This window comes from Staurois parvus, unplaced genomic scaffold, assembly GCF_062004578.1.
Source record: "Staurois parvus isolate SC_StPar_1 unplaced genomic scaffold, SC_StPar_1.0 ptg000090l, whole genome shotgun sequence".
In the NCBI taxonomy this organism is placed as follows: Eukaryota; Metazoa; Chordata; class Amphibia; order Anura; family Ranidae; genus Staurois; species Staurois parvus.
In genome coordinates, this window is record NW_028317886.1 from 15,706,488 (window position 1) to 15,727,736 (window position 21,249).

The 21,249-nt window shown below is 43.1% G+C and overlaps 1 protein-coding gene across 2 annotated transcripts in view; it reads right to left on the reverse strand.

Annotated features, from left to right (window-relative positions):
• MND1 (meiotic nuclear divisions 1) overlaps positions 1 to 21,249 on the reverse strand; it is a 100,389-nt gene that overhangs the window by 24,233 nt on the left and 54,907 nt on the right. Inside the window, exon 7 of one of the 2 annotated variants that reach the window (XM_089670440.1) lies at positions 7,109 to 7,537. The exons of the other annotated variant lie outside the window; for it this stretch is intronic. Coding sequence (XP_089526566.1) covers positions 7,461 to 7,537 — 77 coding nt within the window. The 3' untranslated portion in view covers positions 7,109 to 7,460. Of the gene's footprint in view, positions 1 to 7,108; positions 7,538 to 21,249 lie in introns of those variants that run through there. 2 annotated transcript variants of the gene reach the window in all.

The window sequence follows — 21,249 nt, forward strand, 5'->3', positions numbered from 1 at the left end:
GTGCCACTTTCAGGTCTCCTTACACTGTTGGTGGGTTCCATTTTGTGATAGGGTGCTGTATGGTCTTCCATTGCTGCTGCCATGTGCCTCTGTTGTCTGCTCACGCTGCTGACGGCTTCCGCTTTTTAACCGAGGCCTGTGTTTGGCTTCCGAATACTGCTGCATCCACCGCCACCCTGCGCCATGTGTCTCTGTCGTCTGCTCACGCTGCTGACGGCTTCCGCTTTTTAACCTAGGCCTGTGTATGGCTTCAGAATAATGCTGCCTACACCGCCACCCTGCGCCATGTGCCTCTGTCGTCTGCTCACGCTGCTGCCAGGTCCATACTGATTCATGGCCCCCTGTACCGGCTCCTCATGAACGTGGTTCAGCGGGTTTGCATCACTTAACGGCAAATCGTTGACAAACGCTGGGACGTTCAGTGTTGTGCGCATTAAGCCAGACACCAAAGGGCAGCACAGACCTGTTATTACTCGCTCAAGCATGGCTGAACAAAACCAGTCTCTACCACAAATTGGACCCAGACCTGCCCAGGGTCTCGTAAGTAGATTGCACGGAGGAGTAGAGTTCGTTATTGGAATTAACTGTGAGGGACTTTTAAACCTAGGCCTGTGTATGGCCTTCAATTGAAGCTGCTTCTGCTCCGCCACTCTGCCATTGGACTCTTGATAGTCGTCTCCCCACGCTGCTGCTGGGGGGACTTTTTAACATAGGCCTCTGTATGGCCTTCAATTTTAGCTGCTTACGCTCCGCCACTCTGCCATGGGCCCCTGTACCGCCTCCTCATGCTGCTGCCAGGCCCGTAATCGGCCATGGGCCCCCGTACCGACTCCTCATGCTGCTGCCAGGCCCGTAATCTGTCATGGGCCCCTCTACCGCCTCCTCATGCTGCTGCCAGGTCCAGAGTGTGTCATGGGTCCCTGTACGGCCTCCCATTGCTGCTGTCTCCATCGCCACACTCTGCCATGTGCCACTTTCAGGTCTCCTCACACTGCTGGTGGGTTCCATTTTGTCATAGGGTGCTGTATGGCCTCCCATTGCTGCTGCCTCCACCGCCACACTGTGGCTCCACACTCTGGTTTTGGCCCCGTGACTGCCCAAATGAGTGAAGTGTGCGGTGATTCTAAGATCGACGGCACTCATCTGCATGTCATACTGACTGACAGTATTATTTCTCTTCCCCAGCAGACTCCAAGGGCATTTAAATTAAAGGTACAGTGTTCTGCACTAATATAAAGGCTCTCTGAAGCCTAGAAACACCCTTTTTATAAGTTAAATTCGCAGCGAATATATTCGGCTCGAAGCGAATTTATTCGGCGAATTCGGCGAATCAGCCGAACCGAATTTTTGAATAATTCGCTCATCTCTAATTATGAATATATTAACGCTCAGATACTGCTGCATACATACTTTTTTGAAACTGCTCTATAAACAAACACATATATGTAAACTGTACCAATGAACAAACCACACAGCTATTTAATTTTGGTTTGGTTCAGCAATGCTAAATTTAAGTAAATAGGGCCTTGTAATGATTAAACTGGTAGCTTCAGTTTACTGAAGAAAAAATAAATCCTCTCCGGGTCGGTTATAAAAACTGCAGCAGTTTTAGCAAATTTCATTGCATTGTTTAACCTGCTGCTCTTTTCTTGAAACTATTAAATAGATCCCAATCACTTCCTATTTCCTATGTGCTAAGTAGTAGCACCTGCTGTAGTCACATGATCACTTCTAGTGCAAAAAGCCAATCATATATTTGTTTTGGATAGAGCAGGGAAGGATTACAACTCCTATCACAATTTACTACAGTCAGAGGCTCTATTGGAGACATTCCTTTACTTTCCTGTCTTGTAAAAAGGTTGTCCCCAGGACAGGAAGTGAGGAAAAATCTCTGACACCAAGAAAGGCAAAGGTAAAATGCTCTTTTTTTTAAGTATGGTAATGTTAGAACCTCTGTCAACCTTTTATTGATGTCTGTGCTCTGTTGCACATTTTTGCTTCCTGTGTGGTAAAAGGTTGAGGGGAAATCTCTCTAATGAAACTACATATAGTAGTAAAACTTGACAGGGTTTCTAACATTTCCCCATTCTTTTTATTGAATCTCTGTATTGAAATTATATATATATATATATATATATATATATATATATATATATATATAGATTAGAATTAATTGCTAAGCAAAAAACTTGCTCACTGAAACAGAACTGTACAACTAGGTAATGACTGCTTTAAGTGACTAGAACTGTACAACTAGGTAATGACTGCTTTAAGTGACTAGAACTGTACAACTAGGTAATGACTGCTTTAAGTGACTAGAACTGTACAACTAGGTAATGACTGCTTTAAGTGACTAGAACTGTACAACTAGGTAATGACTGCTTTAAGTGACTAGAACTGTACAACTACGGTAGGTAATGTCTGCTTTAAGTGACTAGAACTGTACAACTACGGTAGGTAATGTCTGCTTTAAGTGACTAGAACTGTACAACTACGATAGGTAATGTCTGCTTTAAGTGACTAGAACTGTACAACTAGGTTTAAGTGACTATTGTCATTTTGTAAGACACAAAATGTATAAAAAGAGAAATAGAGAAGGGAGAGTACAATATAGAATAGAAGATACAATAGAATATAGAGAAGAAGCTAATGAAGTGTTGGCCATTAGTGTAATATAAAAATAACCACATACTGTTTTATAAAAAGTCATATTTGCACACTGTGTACATCGGTGTGGTTTTATGCATACCTGATAAAGTCAAATCTGAGGGAGATATCTTCTTAATGCATGGAGGACTTCCTCCATGAGGCATATGTGTGTTTTTTTTTTTTACAGAGCCAGTCTTTAAGTGTTTATTACCCCAACAATTCATATTCCTGATATAGGTGTATGTTGTACCATGTACTTTAAAGTATCCTGTTCTCTTTGTATTTCTTCCTTTGTTTGAAGTATCTGGTGATCCTGCAGGTCCCCCTGCTATCCTATCTCAAACTGACCAGGCTAGGCACATCATTATCAGCGTGGTCAGCTTTCTGCCTGTCCTCCAGACACGCCCTCCTGCAAGGTCTTCAATGGGAAGATCAGTGTATTGTTCCTTCTCAGCCTGCTGCTGACACCCCCCCCCCAGTCTCCACCCCCACCTCTCTAAGTCCATTATGTTGCTGAGAATAAAGGTAATGTGATCACTTATAAAAGAAAAGAAAGCATTTGTAATATATACAGCGGGCAAAGTATTGAACACTTCACAATTTTTCTCAGTAAATAGATTTCTAAAGATGCTATTGACATGTAATGTTCACTACATGTTGGTAACAGCCCATGCAATCTATACATACAAAGAAATCAAAACGAATCGGTTTAGAACTTAAGATATATGTAATAAATGTATTATAATATTATTATACAGGATTTATATAGCGCCAACAGTTTGCACGGCGCTTTACATGAGGGCAGACAGTACAGTTACAATACAAATCAATACAAGAGGAATCAGAGGGCCCTGCTCATTAGAGCTTAAAATCTAAAAGGGGAGGATCAAGGTATACAAAAGGTAATAACTGTGGGGGATGAACTGATGGAGAAAATACACGTAAAGTTGTTATAGTGGAGGCAGGATAGGCTTCTCGGAAGAAAAATGTTTTCAGGGATCGCCTAAAAGTGGACAGAGTAGGAGATAGTCGGACAGATTGGGGTAGGGAATTCCAAAGGATGGGAGAGGCTCAGGAGAAGTCCTGGAGGCAAGAATGGGAAGAGATAACAGGAGAACTAGCGAGCAGGAGGTCTTCGGAGGAATGAAGAGTGATTTGGTTGGTATTTTGAGACTACTTTAGTGATGTAGCTAGTATTTTGAATTTGATTCGTTGGGTAAGTGGCAGCCAGTGCAGGGACTGACAGAGGGGTGGCAAATATTGAACGGTTGGTAAGGTGGATGAGCCCAGCAGCACCATTCATGATAGACTGGAATAGGTAGGTCAATGGGGAGGGAACAACACAGGGAAAAAAGTATTGAACACATGAAGAAAGGGAGGTGCAAAAAGGCATGGAAAGCCAAGACACCAGTAGAAATCTATCAGTAATTAGAAAGAAATCCTGCCCCTTGTCAGTGCAAATTAATGTCAGCTGGTTCAGTCTCAACTGGTGGCCTATAAAAGGTGTCTCATTACCAAGGTGCAATACAAGAAACATCTCATGATGGGTACAAGCAAACAGCTCTCTTAAGACCTTCGCAACCTTATTGCTGTAAAACATACTGATGGCATTGGTTACAGAAGGATTTCTACATTTCTGAACTGTGTGTGTGTGTGTATATATATATATATATATATATACACACACACATATACACACACACATACATACATACACACACACACTGTACACACGCACACACAAATGTTTTGCCTTGCATTTCTATTTTAAACTGAATGGGTTGAGGGATCACTGGTTCCCAGATAGCAAGGGAGAAACCTGTTCAAACAGGTCAGTATTTCTCTGCCTTGCCAATTGTGACAGAGGGCACTAACAAGAGACCAGCATAGGGATATGTGAGCATTTGCTGTGCATCAAACAAACAGGCATGTCTGGGGGATGCAGTGTGCATGTTCAAGCACTAATCATTAGGTAAACTAGGTGTTAAAACTTTTGGTTATGTTAAGTTTTTCTTCCCTAACAGACCAGAACACTATCAATGTGCATGGTCTCAGGACTTGTTCTTCCTCAGGAGAAAAAAAAAGAAAAGCTAACTTATAGTAGCTTTTTTTTTTTTTTTTACTTTGGGTGCCCAATGGAGGCTGGAGGACAGTATAAGGTGCGATGGATATCGCTAGAAAACAACTGGTATATTATTTATACAGGACAATCAGCTTTCATGGCAAAATAAAGATATTTAATACAAAGTATAGAAAACAAGTAGAACAAACAAAAACATACCATACACTAGTACACCTTTTTTTTTTTCTATTTCAAAACATATGCTCCATATGAGCTTACAATTGGAGTGGCTTGCATGTCCAGTGTATAATCTGTAAAAAGTATCAAAAGGGATGCAGCAGACAACTCTATTAACTAGTTGCCGACCGCAGATAGCCGAATGACGGCTGCACTGCGGCCGGCCAGTTCTGAGTGGACGTCATATGACGTCCTCCCAGAACGCGCTCTCCTGCGCGCCCCAGGGGGGGCGCACCCGGCAATCTCCATGATCGCTGTGTCCTACGGACACAGCTGATCACGTGATGTAAAAGGCCAATCACAGCGGACTTTTACCACGTGATCAGCGGTGTCCAATGACACGCTGATCAGAGGGAAATGCAAGTGCCGGTTCTCGGCTGCACTTTCCTCACGCTGTCAGATCGTGAGGAAAGTACTGCCAAGACCCGGCAGTTGTCAGAGCGGGGATCGGCACCGATCATCAGGGCACTGATGATCAGTGCCCTGATGATCAGTGCCCAGCAGTGCCACCCACAAGTTCCATCCACCTGTGCCCAGCAGTGCGCCCACTAGCTCCGCCCACCTGTGCCCAGCAGTGCACCCACCTGTGCCCAGCAGTGCACCCACCTGTGCCCAGCAGTGCACCCACCTGTGCCACTCTGCAGTGTCACACACCTGTGCCCAGAAGTGCCACTTACCTGTGTCCAGCAGTGCCACCCACCTGTGCCCACCCACCTGTCCCCACCAGTGCCACCCACCTGTGCCCACCCACCACTGCTTCCCACCAGTGCCACCCACCAGTGCAGCCCAGCATTGCTGCCAGTCAGTGCCACCAGTCAGTGCCCAGGGGTTGTGCCAGTCAGTGCCCAGCAGTGATGCCAGCCAGTGCCGTCTATCAGTACCCATCATCAGTGTCACCTATCAGTGCCGCCTATCAGTGCTGCATATTAGTGCCGCCTATCCGTGACACCTCATTAGTGCTGTCTATCAGTGCCACCTATCCGTGCCACCTCATTAGTACTGCCTATCAGTGCCCTTTAGTGCTGCCTATCAGTGCCGCCTATCAGTGCCCATCAGTGCTGCCTCATCAACGCACATCAGTGAAGGAGAAAAAATACCTGTTTGAAAAATTTTATAATAGAAACAAAGAAACTTTTTTTTTTTCCAAATTTTTTGCACTTTTTTTATTTATAGCGCAAAAAGTAAAGCGCCCAGTGGCGATTAAATACCACCAAAAGAAAGCTCTATTTGTGAGAAAAAAATTATCAAAATTTCATATGGGTACAATGTTGCATGACCGCACAATTGTCAATCAAAGTGCGGCAGCGCTGAAAGCTGAAAATTGGCCTGGTAAATAAGGGGGTATAAGTGCCTGGTAGGCAAGTGGTTAAAACTAGGGGAGCTTGCTCAAAACATTCCTTTAGAAGAAAAAAAAAAACACACACTTTACTAGTGTTGCCTTCTTTTCAAGGATATCTCAGATCATAATTTAACACCCAGGGATTTTGAGTTACATCCCTTCCAAGCAAAACAAACATTAAGACTGGGTTCACACTAATGTAGTGCGGGACACCTCATGTAATTTGCACAGGAATCACACCACATTCCTGTGCGAATTGCATGCAATGTCTGTGCGGTGTGATTTGAACCATTCTTTTTGTATGGCTCAAATCTCATCGCATCCACACCAAAAAGGTGCATGACCCTTTTTTTTTTTTTACCCGCACCTGAATCATATTGCATGGGTGTTCTCACCCATGCAATGCGATTTCTGACAATTGCGTTGCATTTTGCTATCTGTTTTGGGGTGCCATTCACTTAACATTGACACCGGCACCAGATCGCATGAAAGACATGTGATTACAATGCAGTGCAGGAAACACACAGGATTTGCAGCGTTTCAAACTCCGCATCAGTGTGAACGCAGTCTAAGTTGCATCCAGCTCCAGTTTTGTGCACACGTGGCCACAAACTGGGGCATGCAGCATTTTTTTAATACACTGGATAGGGCAGCTTAAAGTAGCACGCAGCTATTAATCTGAAATGTTCTAAATTAAAAGCTACAGTGGGGATCGAAAGTTTGGGCACCCCAGCTAAAAATTTGTATTAATGTGCATAAAGAAGCCAAGGAAAGATGGAAAAATCTCCAAAAGGCATCAAATTACAGATTAGACATTCTTATAATATGTCAACAAAAGTTAGATTTTATTTCCATCATTTACACTTTCAAAATAACAGAAAACAAAAAAATTGCGTCTGCAAAAGTTTGGGCACCCTGCAGAATTTATAGCATGCACTGCCCCCTTTGCCAAGCTGAGACCTGCCAGTGTCATGGATTGTTCTCAATCATCGTCTGGGAAGACCAGGTGATGTCAATCTCAAAGGTTTTAAATGCCCAGACTCATCTGACCTTGCCCCAACAATCAGCACCATGGGTTCTTCTAAGCAGTTGTCTAGAAAACTGAAATTGAAAATAATTGACGCTCACAAAGCTGGAGAAGGCTATAAGATATAAGAAGATAGCAAAGCGTTTTCAGATGTCAATATCCTCTGTTCGGAATGTAATTAAGAAATGGCAGTCATCAGGAACAGTGGAAGTTAAAGCAACATCTGGAAGACCAAGAAAAATATCAGACAGAACAGCTCGCAGGATTGTGAGAAAAACAATTCAAAACGCACGTTTGACGGCATGATCCCTCCAGAAAGATCTGACAGACACTGGAGTTGTGGTACACTATTCCACTATAAAGAGATACTTGTACAAATATGGTCTTCATGGAAGAGTCATCAGAAGAAAACCTCTTCTACGTCCTCAACACAAAAATCATCGTTTGAACTTTGCAAATGAACATATAGACAAGCCTGATGCATTTTGGAAACAAGTTCTGTGGACAGATGAGGTTAAAATTGAACTTTTTGGCTGGAATGAGCAAAGGTACGTTTGGAGAAGAAGGGGCACAGAATTTAATGAAAAGAACCTCTGTCCAACTGTTAAGCATGGGGTTGGATCAATCATGCTTTGGGGTTGTGTTGCAGCCAGTGGCACAGGGAACATCTCACGAGTAGAAGGAAAAATGGATTCAATAAAATTTCAGCAAATTTTGGATAGTAACTTGATGCCATCTGTGAAAAAAATGAAGTTAAAGAGAGGATGGCTTCTACAAATGGCTAATGATCCTAAACACACCTCGAAATCCACGGGGGATTACATCAAGAGGCGTAAACTGAAGGTTTTGCCATGGCCTTCACAATCTCCTGACCTCAGCATAATTGAAAATCTATGGATAGACCTTAAAAGAGCAGTGCGTGACAGACAGCCCAGAAATCTCAAAGAACTGGAAGACTTTTGTAAGGAAGAATGGGCAAAGATACCTCAAACAAGAATTGAAAGACTCTTGGCTGGCTACAAAAAGCGTTTACAAGCTGTGATACTTGCCAAAGGGGGCAGTACAAGATATTAACTCTGCAGGGTGCCCAAACTTTTGCAGACGCCATTTTTTTGTTTTCTGTTATTTTGAAAGTGTAAATGATGGAAATAAAATCTAACTTTTGTTGACATATTATAAGAATGTCTAATCTGTAATTTGATGCCTTTTGGAGATTTTTCCATCTTTCCTTGGCTTCTTTATGCACATTAATACAAATTTTTAGCTGGGGTGCCCAAACTTTCGATCCCCACTGTATATAGATGTCTTTTAATGTTCCTAAAAAATGTAAATCAAGCAATTTTTTTTTTTTTTTTTTTTTTTTAGATAGAGGTTATAAAACTCTATTAGGATTTTTATTCTCTTTAAGTCCCCATATGTGAGATTTACCTGTACTACCTGCCCTCAGAGATACAACAGAAAGTAAACAGCCCACTCTACAAAGCAATCACAAAGTCCACCTTTAACAGTTATTATTTCTCTTTTGGAAATCTCCCTTGCTTTCTCTCCCACAGCAATGGTCAACAGGACAAACAGTGAGGGTAAATTTTCCTAAGGGGGAGCACCACAATAAAAACCTGGCTGAGACTCCAACCCTTCCTTACTCCATTCAACCAAAATGAGACAAAAATGTTTTATCTGGGAGATTATATTAAGTGCACAAAGTGCATCTATAATGCATGAAGTTGTGGCAAATGTAAACAATTCTGCATATGAAGACATTGCAGACAACAATCGCTAATATCCTACTGAAGTGAAAAAGTGCAGAAAGTGAGTTGTAAGAGTTGACAGCTAATACAAGTTTAACATACACAAACAAAAGTACTGTTCTAATCTGCTCAGCTCAGTGTGGGCACACCATAAATCACCCAAGAAAAGATATGATGACATTTGGCCTTGGAGCAGAGGCTTGCTTTCTCAACTATATACCAGCATTAAGATGGAAGTCTTATTCTCTTTCAGTTCCTCCCATGATGAGATAATCACTAGATTATGGGATTACTACTCTGTGCAGTTCAGTGATATTTTATTTTGCTGTTGATGATAATTTTATAGGCAATGGGCTTTGAAAAAAACCTATAAAAAAATACAACTATTATTTTTCTCTACCATGTAAAATTTGTCTAATGCCTAAAAGAAAGAGGTACACTTCTTGACAACACAAATAAGAATTGCATTTTCACTAGATATGACATATGTGCAAATATCAGATTTTTTATTTTGTGGGCTGCCCAAGAGGGATATTCCAATTTTTGGTAGATACTGAAATATTAAACCATCCAATGGTTTCCTACATGTCCCAGGCTGTAATGGTATGCAGGGGCGTATTTGCCACGAGGCAAACAAGGCATCTGTCTAGGTGGCACCTTTCCCACGGAAGGGACACTTAGGACAGGGGCTGCTGTGTCATACCTGTCTCTGCGACTCCGTGTCCCACTTCAATCCGGTCCACGAGGCACTGCTGGAGGAGGGGTAGAGAGGTTGTCTGGTCCAGTGTCTTCATCACTCTGGATCTTGGATCGTGATGTGGGGGGAATGACATCTGATCTCATCTGGCCACACCCCCAGGATCACTGGGCAGCCTGTCCTTCCCTCCCCAAGGTCCGCCTCTTCGCCGGTGATTGGCCGCCGGATCTGTAGCTCAAGGAAATCACACAGGCAGAGAGGAGGAGCCAAGCAGCAGCGTGAAGATCGAAGAAGCTGATTGGAGTGAGGGACCAGCCGAAGCCAGTGAAGAGGAGGAGAGCGGCCAGAGAAGGAAGACAGCTAATTGGTAAGGTAAGTGTCTGTGCGGCCAGGATCTGGGCAGAGCAGATGGTGCTGCTGCAGCCAGGTATGCTGGCTGTGGATGGGAGAGGGAGGGAGCCCGGGCTGGAGCAGGAGTCAGCAATGTGAGCATCATTGGTGTCAGTGGGAGTAATAGTGCCCTATCATTAGTGTCAGTGTGGGAAGAATAGTGCCTCATGATTGATGTCACTGACACCAATGATGGGGCGGTATTCCTCCCACTGACACCAATGATGGGGCACTATTCCTCCCACTGACACCAATGATGGGGCACTATTCCTCCCACTGACACCAATCATTGGACATTATTCCTCCCACTGACACCAATGATGGGGCACTATTCCTCCCACTGACACCAATGATGGGGCACTATTCCTCCCACTGACACCAATGATGGGGCACTATTCCTCCCACTGACACCAATGAAAGGAAACAATTGCTCCCACTGACACCAATGATGGGGCACTATTCATTCCACACTGACACCAATGATGGGGCTCTATTCCTCCCACTGACACCAATGATGGGGCACTAATCCTCCAAATTACACAGATAATGGAATAAAATAAGAGGTGGAGCCTAAAGAGGAAGGGTGGAGTTTACAGATGAAGGGGTGGATCTTAAACAGGAAGGGGTGGGGCGAATTTAGATAAGGGGGGTGCCCAATTTTAGTCTTGCCTAGGGCAGCACAAAACCAAAATACACCACTGATTGTATGATTTCTGCACTGGAATTCCCAGGTCTGCACACCTTTCCAGATTGTGAGGGGGTCCCACTCTACCTAGTAGATTAGCACTAATTTTATATTATCAAGATCACAGGTGGAAGAAATAATCCAAGATAGATGCGGCTTTATATCCATAGTAAACATGTAAGATACAGAAACACAGATCCTTTTGTATTACTATATAAAGGGAATTGTTTTCCTGTAAATCTTTTATCCAGCTAGTCTGAAGAAATTAACTTTATTCCAAAGCAGCTCATAGATATAACTTTATTCCAAAGCAACTCATAGATATGACAGAACTGCTTCATGTTTCAGCTAGAACAGGGAACAATTCTCACATCCTGTGCCATGCCGGTACTTACTGTCCCCTCAGCCTGTCAAACTGCATTTCATTATAACAATCATGAAATAGTCCTTGGGAAAGAAATAAAATCTTCAGGCTATCCTATCAAATTCCCTTATCACCTGTGTCCTAAAGCAGATTTTCATACGTAGGTTGAACTACTACTTTGTACAAGAAAAATTTTCCATCCTGCTCTTTCCAATTTTCTCGTTACTGTGAGTGAAAAAGGAATGTCAATTTGACCCCAATTTGAATGGTGAATCAAACAAACTTTATTAAAACTAAACATTTTAAATGAAAATTTTCTAGTGTATAGCCAGCTGGAGTCCATTCACATTCCTATCTACCAACCACTCCTATATACTGATGAAATCTCATGACTTACATTTTACATTTTTATATATCAACATATTCATTTTGCTTTTTAAGGTAGGGGTTTTAGGAACTTTTGCAATAATCACTTTAAAGACATTTGTATTACAGGAAATCTGTCACAAACCTCAAACAAAATATATGATATTAGCATATGTTAACTTCAGTGAAAGCCACATGTCAAAATTATTTGTAAATACAGATGGATAACAGTGTAAATGATATTGTAAATTCTGTATAAAATTGTATTCTATGCCCATGTATTGTACACTGAAATCATTGTGCACACACCACTAATAATGTTTTCATTAGCCTGCCTATGTAACGTCCCTTGTTACCATAAACGTACAATTGTAATATTAATGTGATATCTACATAACTATGCGTATAAAAGACTTTCAAATGTGCCGAATAAGCAGAACAGTTATTTGAAAGATGCGGAGTGTATCTTTGTGTGTTTCCTACTGCAGTAGTTATTCATTTGGAACCACTAATCAATATGAGGATAGGAGTTGCCTGTCTATATAATTTCAGAATTAATTTGCAGAAAAAAACGGTATATACAATGTATAACTTTGGTTGGCTGAGAAGATGGCCAGGATGGCACATGGAGGAGCTGACAGTGAGTAACAGTGGGCCCGGGAGCTGGCTGAACTCTACTCTCCAGGTGAGAGGAGACACCTCAGGCGCCTGCTTTTCTGTGGTCTCTGCCTTCTCCCCTGCTGGGCTCCCCCCTCCCACCTCCGGGATCTACTTTGCACCCTGCACACACTGGAGGGGAGCAAAACAGGCCTAGAACCGCAGCCGCTCCACCCCCCAACTTTGGCTCCCAGCTTCCGACACTTATTGGCTTGCAGCTGCTCCGCCGGAGTCCCACCAGCAAGGCAATCTATGGGTAGGGGCGTTAATATAAGGGGGGGGGGGTCTTTCTGATCTAATGGAGGTCTCTAAGGGAGAGGGAGGCTCTGAGCTAATGGGGGTCTCTAAGGGGGGGTGCTAACTGCATCTGATCAGAAACCCTCCTCCCCATTTAATCAGAGTCCCCCTATATCATTATCCCTCCCTTAGAGATCTCCCATTAGATCAGAGTGCCTTTATATTAGCACCCCCCTTAGAGACCCCCCCATTTAGATCAAAGTCCCTTTATATTAGCACCCCCCTTAGAGACCCCCCATTAGAGTCTCCTCCTATTAGTACCCCCTTTAAGAGACCCCCACATTAGATTAGAATCCCTTCATATTAGCACCCCCTCTTTGAGACCCCCCCCCCATTATATCAGAGTCCCCTTTTATTAGCACCGCCATTTAGAGATCGATGATTGGTCATCTCTGTTGCCTTGCCAGTCAAAAAAAAAAAATGGCTTCTAACTTTTTTTAGCTGGCTCCTAGATTTAAAGGAAATGCGTCAATCCCTGGCTTAGCCCCACCTATTCCTGCTTTCTTAAAGCAGGCTTTTTCCCTAAAGGTCATGTTATACTGCCCTGCCTCCTACATCCCTCTCCCTCTCTTACCTTTGGACAATATTTTATTTTTAACCATTGAGTCATTGATGCACTTCAGCATTTCTCGCCTAGATGAGAATTATGTTTTTTTTTCTTCCTGGCCCATGACCTGATGTGCTGCAGGGCTTTGGGCCCAAGAGAGCCCTGCAGCACAGCTGTGCATGTGCTGATTCTCTGACCATTTGCTCACAGGCTGGGTTTCCATGTATGCACAAAGTAGTCTATCAGGGAAGCTCCAAATTTTCCCCATGTTTGCACATGCATTGAAAATATTCTGTGCATGTGCAAATGTGCTGATGGGCCCTACCAGGACCCAAAGGCCTACTATGAGGCAGATTTAAGTTCTGATTTAACTTCTCTATTAGTTTTATAATGTGACAGGTGGATCCTCTGAACAACAGGCAGGCTAGAGAGGTGGGAAAAGACTGGGCCAAGCAAACTGGTAAAGTCTGGTTTTGCAGATCAATGCATACCTAATTTTTTAAAATCACGTTTAGTTTGGATTCCTTAATCAATTTACCATTGTATAAGATCTCCCAAATTAAAGAAGTTCCCATACCACTCTGACAAGTAAATATATAGTGGAAATAATTCAGCAGGCACCACACAACAAAATGATGACCTTTAGAGAATGGAAACATACTACTCACTCTACAGAACTGTCCTCCAATTAACCAATGGTCAGTAAGTGCCAGTCGTGTATTTCCTATTTTTTCTTTATCTTTTTGGATAATACAGGTTTAAGTGTCTTTTGAAGCATGCTTAGCTTAGTTAACTCTTAGGCTGGCCATAGACCGAGCAAATTTCTTTCCTGTAACCCATGGTTGCAGGAAAGAAATTCATTCGATTCCCCCATCAACACAAACAGTAATGACCTCCTCCCGCAGAGTCATTGTTTTCTCTCAGCAGGGGAAGTCATCCCCGCAGGGAGAACACAGTGATTACTGCTAGCGGCTTGTATGTAAAATTTGGCAGGCTGGTTGTACCCAAGTTGAATGATCAATTTGGGAACATTCACCCTGCCCATACATGGTTTGAGTCTCGGCCAGTTCCTGCTGAACCTGCTGAGATATCAACCATCTATGGGAGACTTTACTCCTATACTGTAAACAAGCTGTCTAGTAGGTCCATGTTCAGCTACCATACACAAAGAATAAACCTGTACTATATTCTACATTATACACTGCTCAAAAAAATTTAAGGAATACTTTGAAAATACATCAGATCTCAATGGGGAAAAATATCATGCTGGATATCTATACTGATATAGACTGGGTAATGTGTTAGGAACGTAAGGATGCCCTATCGTTTGATGGAAATGAAAATTATCAACCTACAGAGGACTGAATTCAAAGACACCCCAAAAATCAAAGTGAAAAAATTATGCAGCAGGCTAGTCCATTTTGATGACATTTCATGGGAGCAACTCAAAATGGTGCTCAGTAGTTTGTATGGCCCTTGCGTGCTTGTATGCATGCCTGACAACATAGGGGCAAGTGCCTAATGAGACAACAGTTGGTGTCCTGGGGCATTTCCTCTCAGATCTGGACCAGGGAATCACTGAGCTCCTGGACAGTCTGAAGTGCAACCTGGCGGCTTCGGATGGATCAAAACATGATATCCCAGAGGTGTTCTATTGAATTTACAGCCTGCATACTCTCGCCACATAAGGCCGGGCATTGTCGTGCACCAGGAGGACTCACTGCACCAGCGTAGGGTCTGACAATGGGTTCAAGGATTTCATCCCAATACCTAATGGCAGTCAGGGTGCCATTGTCTAACCTGCGTCTCTCCATGGATATGCCTCCCCAAACCATCACTGACCCATCAACAAAACGGTCATGCTGAACGATGTAACAGGCAGCATAACGTTCTCCACCGCTTCTCCAGACCCTTTCACATCTGTCACATGCACTCAGAGTGAATCTGCTCTCATCTGTGAAAATCAAAGGGCGCCAATTCTGGTGTTCAATGGCAAATGCCAATCGAGCTCTTTGGTGCCAAGCAGTGAGCACAAGGCCCCCTAGAGGACTTTGGGCCTTCAGGCCACTCAAAGTCTGTTTCTGATTGTTTGGTCAGAGACATTCACACCAATGGCCTGCTGGAAGTAATTTTGTAGGGCTCTGGCAGTGCTCATTCTGTTCCTCCTTGCACAAAGGAGCAGATACCAGTCCTGCTGATAGGTTAAGGATCTTCTATGGCCCTGTCCAGCTCTCCTAGAGTAACTGCCTGTTTCCTGAAATCTCCTCCATGCCCTTGAGACTGTGCTGGGAGACACAGCAAACCTTCTGGCAATGGCACATATTGATGTGCCATCCTGGAGGAGTTGGACTGCCTGTGCAAGCTCTGTAGGATCCAGGTATCGCCTTATGCTACCAGTAGTGACCCAAGTCAAATGCAAAACTAGTGAAAAACAGTCAGAAAAGATGAGTAGAGAAAAAAATGTCAGTGGCCTCCACCTGCAAAACCATTCTTGCTTTACGGGTCATCTCATTGTTGCCTATCTAGTGCACCTGCTTTTAATTCCATTAACACCAAAGCAGCTGAAATTGATTAACAACCCACTCTGCTACTCAACTGACCAGACAAATATCCCAGAAGTTGTATAGCATCAAGTCAATTATTTTTTTGAGCAGTGTACAGTATATAGCCAAGTCAAATCCCTCTTTAGGATGTAAATTGCTTTTCATATTTCCTTTTCCTTATTACAGTTAATACTCTAATGGGCAGGACCCTTATACAGTACATTTTGCTTTCCTTTTGTATTGTTTACCATGTATGTTTAGTGTAAAGAACCACAGAACATAACACTAAATTAATGTAAAACAACATTATGTATTACTGAAACATATTTTACAATGCTATCTGCAAATAAGAATGGTACAAATTGTCATTTACAGACCACTGGTCACCTACATTCGCATACACCTACATACAAGCAGTTCCTGTAAATGGTTCAAAATTATTACACCAACGCTGTAATTAACATGAGTCATGCAAATTTCTATTTAGGTTTCTCTAAGTGCTTGCTAGATAAATACATATTTAATGCCTAAAAAAAAGAAAAAGAAGAATATCATAGATGCAAGATATTGGCAGCTTTAAAATACAGTAGGGCAAGTACACGGTACAAACTGGCCTCCAGCAAGGGTGGATATGCAAGAATTATCTACAAAATTACAGAGGCAATTAGCGAGACAAACCTAAATAGGACATGAATGCAAAATAAGCATTGCTATTGTCTTCTAAATGCTCAAACCAAAAACGGATAAAAACATTTAATCAGTTACATCTAAATAAGTCTTTGTATGAGATACAGCACTTTATAGTTTTATGAACAACAATGTTAACATTACATAACGCAGTGATTAATGGTAACTTACCACCAGAAACCTGGTCTCAAATTCAAACTGGAGTACTGGCTACCAAAATAATGTTGTAAATAACTCTTGTAGAAGGTGGAATATTTGCAAAGCTCTATCTGATAGACTAAACTTGCTGCATAGCACAATAGACCCCAACGACGGGAATGTAGTGCTAGCAAAGCAAAGCTGGTCTGTTTAGACTGCTTTAACATTTGACAAAATATTCTTGAATCTGCTTAGGAGGAATACTTAGTAATGGTATGTTACCAACGATAATTACACGTGATTAAAAAAATGTTATAAACTTCATGGATTGGCCATGTTATTTGTGGTGATTTGAAGAATTATCTGCTTATATTTTGCCTTTCCCCCCCTCATCAACATATATATGACATTTTTATAGAATACCTTTTGATTTTTATTACTTGTTATATTAGACCCAATGACGTCATCACTGGGTTTTCTGTGCTTCTTTACGCAATGCAGGTAGATCTGAGTAGATGGCCGGGTGCTGTACATACAGTAGCTTCCTAAAAACATCACAGCTCCCTTACCTTAGTACTCATATCAGCCCTCAACCCTGATGCAAGCAATAGGTTGATTCCTGTGAGAAGTAAGGAAAATATCAAAATGTCTTGAGTGCTTGTCTGTGTGAAGGAAATTACATTCCTGGGCAGACTTCGTTTGCAGCTGGACTGTCCCAGGTTAACATCAATCTGTGATGATGAGCCTCCATGATTGAAAGAACTGAATACCAATGAATCCAATGGGTGGGCTAGGGACAGTAAGGCCTAAAGGAAAAGATTACATCAGGGGTGTTCAAACTCTCCACTTTCTGGGCCACAGTGGAAGAAGAGAAATTGTCTTGTGCACATACAATAAAATACATTAACAATAGTTGGGGGGGGAGCGTGGCCGGGATGTCAGCTTGACTGGACGCTTGCCGCTGGAGCTCCAATCCTGTCCCTCTTCCTGCTGCTTTTCAGTGACTTTTCCGCTCTTTTGGTATCGAGGACAGTACCCCTGCTTTCGGGTGAGCCACTACGCTACTCCAGAGAATATATATGACCCCAGGCAACCCCGTTCTGCTCGTACATCGGGAGGTACACCCCAGCCCTGTCCTCTGGTCGACATCTTTGGTCACGCGGTCCCTGGGGACAACCATGTTGGCTGGCACACAGAGTACCATGGAGGAGGGAGCCCCTTCCAGTCTCAGAAATCACTACCTGTAAAGAGATGCCTACTGCCAAGATCAACTTCCTAGCCATGGATGTTTGCCTCATTCGCCATGATCTTGACAAACTCTGCTCCCTGAACTCTGAAGTGGAGGACTGCATTTCTGCTGTGGTGGATAAGGTGAGATCTGACTTCAGGGAATTGCATGCTCTCCAGCTTCAGGTCAAGGTACTGAAGGATGAGGCTTTTGTTACTGAAAACCACCTCAGGAGAAATAACATCCACATCTTGGGGCTACCTGAATGTGCAGAGGACGCTAGGCTGGTGGAATTTGCTGAACAGCTCCTTACCTCTCTCTTCGAACTTACTAATATGCCACCTATTTTTGTGGTTGAAAGGGCCCCATAAGGTCCCCCCCACAGCTTGAGCTCCACCAAGTGCTTTCCTCCTACGCCTGCCGAGCTACCAGGATCGCGACTGCATCCTGGAGGCGGATCACACCAAATCTGATCTCCACTACGAGAACACTAAACTCCTGTTATTGCCAGATTACTCTCCTGAGATACAACAATGTTGACGGTCCTTTACAGAAGTCTGCAAGCACCTCCGGATCAAGAGCATCAAGTTTAGCCTCCTGTATCCCAGTAAGCTACAGATCATAGATGGCGACCGTACCCAGTTCTTTGAAATGCCGTCTGCTACGACTGAGTGGTTGGACACCTGCTGATGATCCCAGCGCTGGGAGATTCATCCTGATTTTCTGCTTCTTGCCACTTGAAGACTTCTAGCTATGTACCAGTATTCACTTATTCGGTCTACGTCTCTATCGGGAAGTCTTTCCACGCAAGATTCCTTGTTAATCGAGTAGTCATACTTGAACTGTATCTTTCATGCTCCCACTCTCACTCAGGAGCTCCACCTACAATCCACTATGGTGTCCTGCTTTGCTTTCTACGTGTTTTGCTGGCTCCCTACCTTCTCTTGAGGAGCTACGACTGGATTGCCGAATCTTCACCTCACTGCCACCCTCTTCTCTCCTGTAGGTTTAGTTCCTGATTTGTTCATGGGCCCCTTTTTGCTCCCCACCCCATTCTTTCTGGGGGTGGGACTAGATATGGGCAGGGTATGCGCCCTTATGTGCTTTGGGTTTTTGTTTTATGTTCAATTTGTATTATGGTGTTGGCTCACTACTTCCGTGCTGCTTCTCAGGTGTCCCTACTCATCCCATGTGCACCTTCTGTTTCTCTAGCATTACTACCGGTATTATGGCTCCATGTAATAATGCCTCGATCACTGTCCTTTCGTGGAATGTTTGCGGGCTGAACTCCAAATTCAAATGGACCTTGATGTTCCAATATCCAAAATATCACAACCCCCATGTGGTTCTTCTGCAAGAAACCCATCTGTTTGGCAGCATGGTATTAGCGCTTAAAAAACCTTGGGTTCGAAAGCCTTCCATGCCATGTATTCTACCCTTGCCAGGGGAGTGTCCTCCCTAATAAATCCCTTCCTTGTGAGGTAGGGGCTATTCATACGGACCCCCAGGGCAAATATGTGATTACAGTGCTCACATTGCAGCGACATGGATATGTTATCACTGCTCTTTATGTTCCCCTTCCTTTTTCTCTTGCTTTAATGTATACTGTTCTGGAGAGGATTACCCCCTATTGTCCTGCTAAATTACTTTTCATGGGAGACATCAATGCCATTTTATCCCCTGCCTTGGACAGACCAGTTGGCCTAAACATATGTCTAATGATTTGTCCATCTGGGCCCAAGCAGCAGGGGTCATGGAAGTTTGGCGTTGGATGAATTAAACCGCCCATTCATATTCCAGTTTCCCCGCTTCTGCCAACCCTGCCCTCCTTGCGGATGTCAGAGGCTTCATACCTACCAAGAGGCCTATCGAATAATTGTCCTCTGGCCCTATACTTTAGAACTAATTACAGCAAGAACACATCACTGTGGCACTAAGGGTCATATGCCCACCCACAGCAGACGAGCTGCCATCTCTGCTGTCTGAATATTGGTAAATGAATACGGGGTCATTCTCTCCAAATATTGTTCGAGATGCCTTCAAAGCCTATACCTGGGGACAATATATCTCTGCCATAGCTGCTGGCCAACGTGAGCAGTCAGCCTCGGCCCAGTCTCCCCAACAATCAGTCACGTCACAGGCCGAAGATTATAATTCTGATCCTAGTAACTTTGATTTATTAATGGCCACTAAAAGAGAGCTCTATCTCCACTTGACCAAAGTTGCCAGTTTAGACCTATATAAGAACAAGCAGAGATTTTTTCCGAACAAGGGGATAGAAATGGCCGATTGCTGGCAATGCTAGCCCAACAAGACTCCCCTCTTACATTGATGTGTCATGTATATTTGACCATTGGAGGGATATTTAAAGTCCCATTGTTTGTATTTCTGTATGTTATGTTCCTTATGGGGATGAGACCCTCCAAATCGTATAACCCACGATTAAACACCATTCCCCTATACATACTATGGTTCTGTTCTGTTCAAGCAGAGTTGATTTGCTCCATTAACCCTGAAGAGGTTTTGTCTGCCATACATTCCTTCTATACTGGCTCCAGGCCCAGATGGCCTCCCCACAGAATTCTATAGGACCCATAGTGATCTACTTTCCCCAATCTTAGTTTCCCTATACACACAATGTCTGGCAGACGGGTTGCTATCTGGTTTGTTGAGTCATGCTCATGTAGTTCTGATCTATAAACCACCCATAGCTCTACTTAACAAAGACCTTAAAAATTTAACAAAATTAATCTCACCTCAGATTACAACTCCTGCTCCCAACGATCACTGATTCTGACCAAACAGATATCAACTTACAGTGCTCAGCATAAGTGAGTGCCACCCTTTTGAAAACTCATATATAAACAGCTTTCCGTCCACCGTATAGTAGTAATTCTGCTACAGGGTGGCACGGGTGCGCAAAATCACGTATATATTTGTGATTTTGTATTTCCGGGTAGGGGGCGCACACGAGCCGCACGCTGCTATTCACGGCCTTAACTGTCAATCACTGGGTCCTAGCCGGTTATTACTCGCTGGCACCCGGTGATCAAGGAGCATTACCGAGTTCTCTCCCGTCAGCTCCTGCACACTGCTATGCATGGCTTTGCATAGCAAAGCCATGCATAGCAGTGTGCTTACAATGAAGCACACACAAAGCACACTGTAAAACTGCACACAGCTAACCTTTGGATTGCCCCACATGTTAACCCCTTTGTGCCCAGTGCCATTAGTACAGTGTCAGTCCTTTTTATTAGCACTGATCACTGTACTGGTGTCACTGGAGAGGTCAGTGACACCAAGTTAGATCCCCCCGGTGTCAGAATGCCCGCCGCAGTCCCGCTATAAGTCGCTGATCGTCGCCATTACTAGTAAAAATAAATTTTAAAATCCCAGTATGTATACCACCATTTGTAAACGGTATAACTTTCACTTAAATTAATTTACATGTATTGAGATTTTTTTTTTTAGCAAAGACATGTAGCAGAATACATTTTGAATACATAAATACAGAATACATAAATTTATGACGAAATTTGTTTTTTTAATTTTTTTACTGGACATGTTTAATAGCAAAAAGTCAAACAT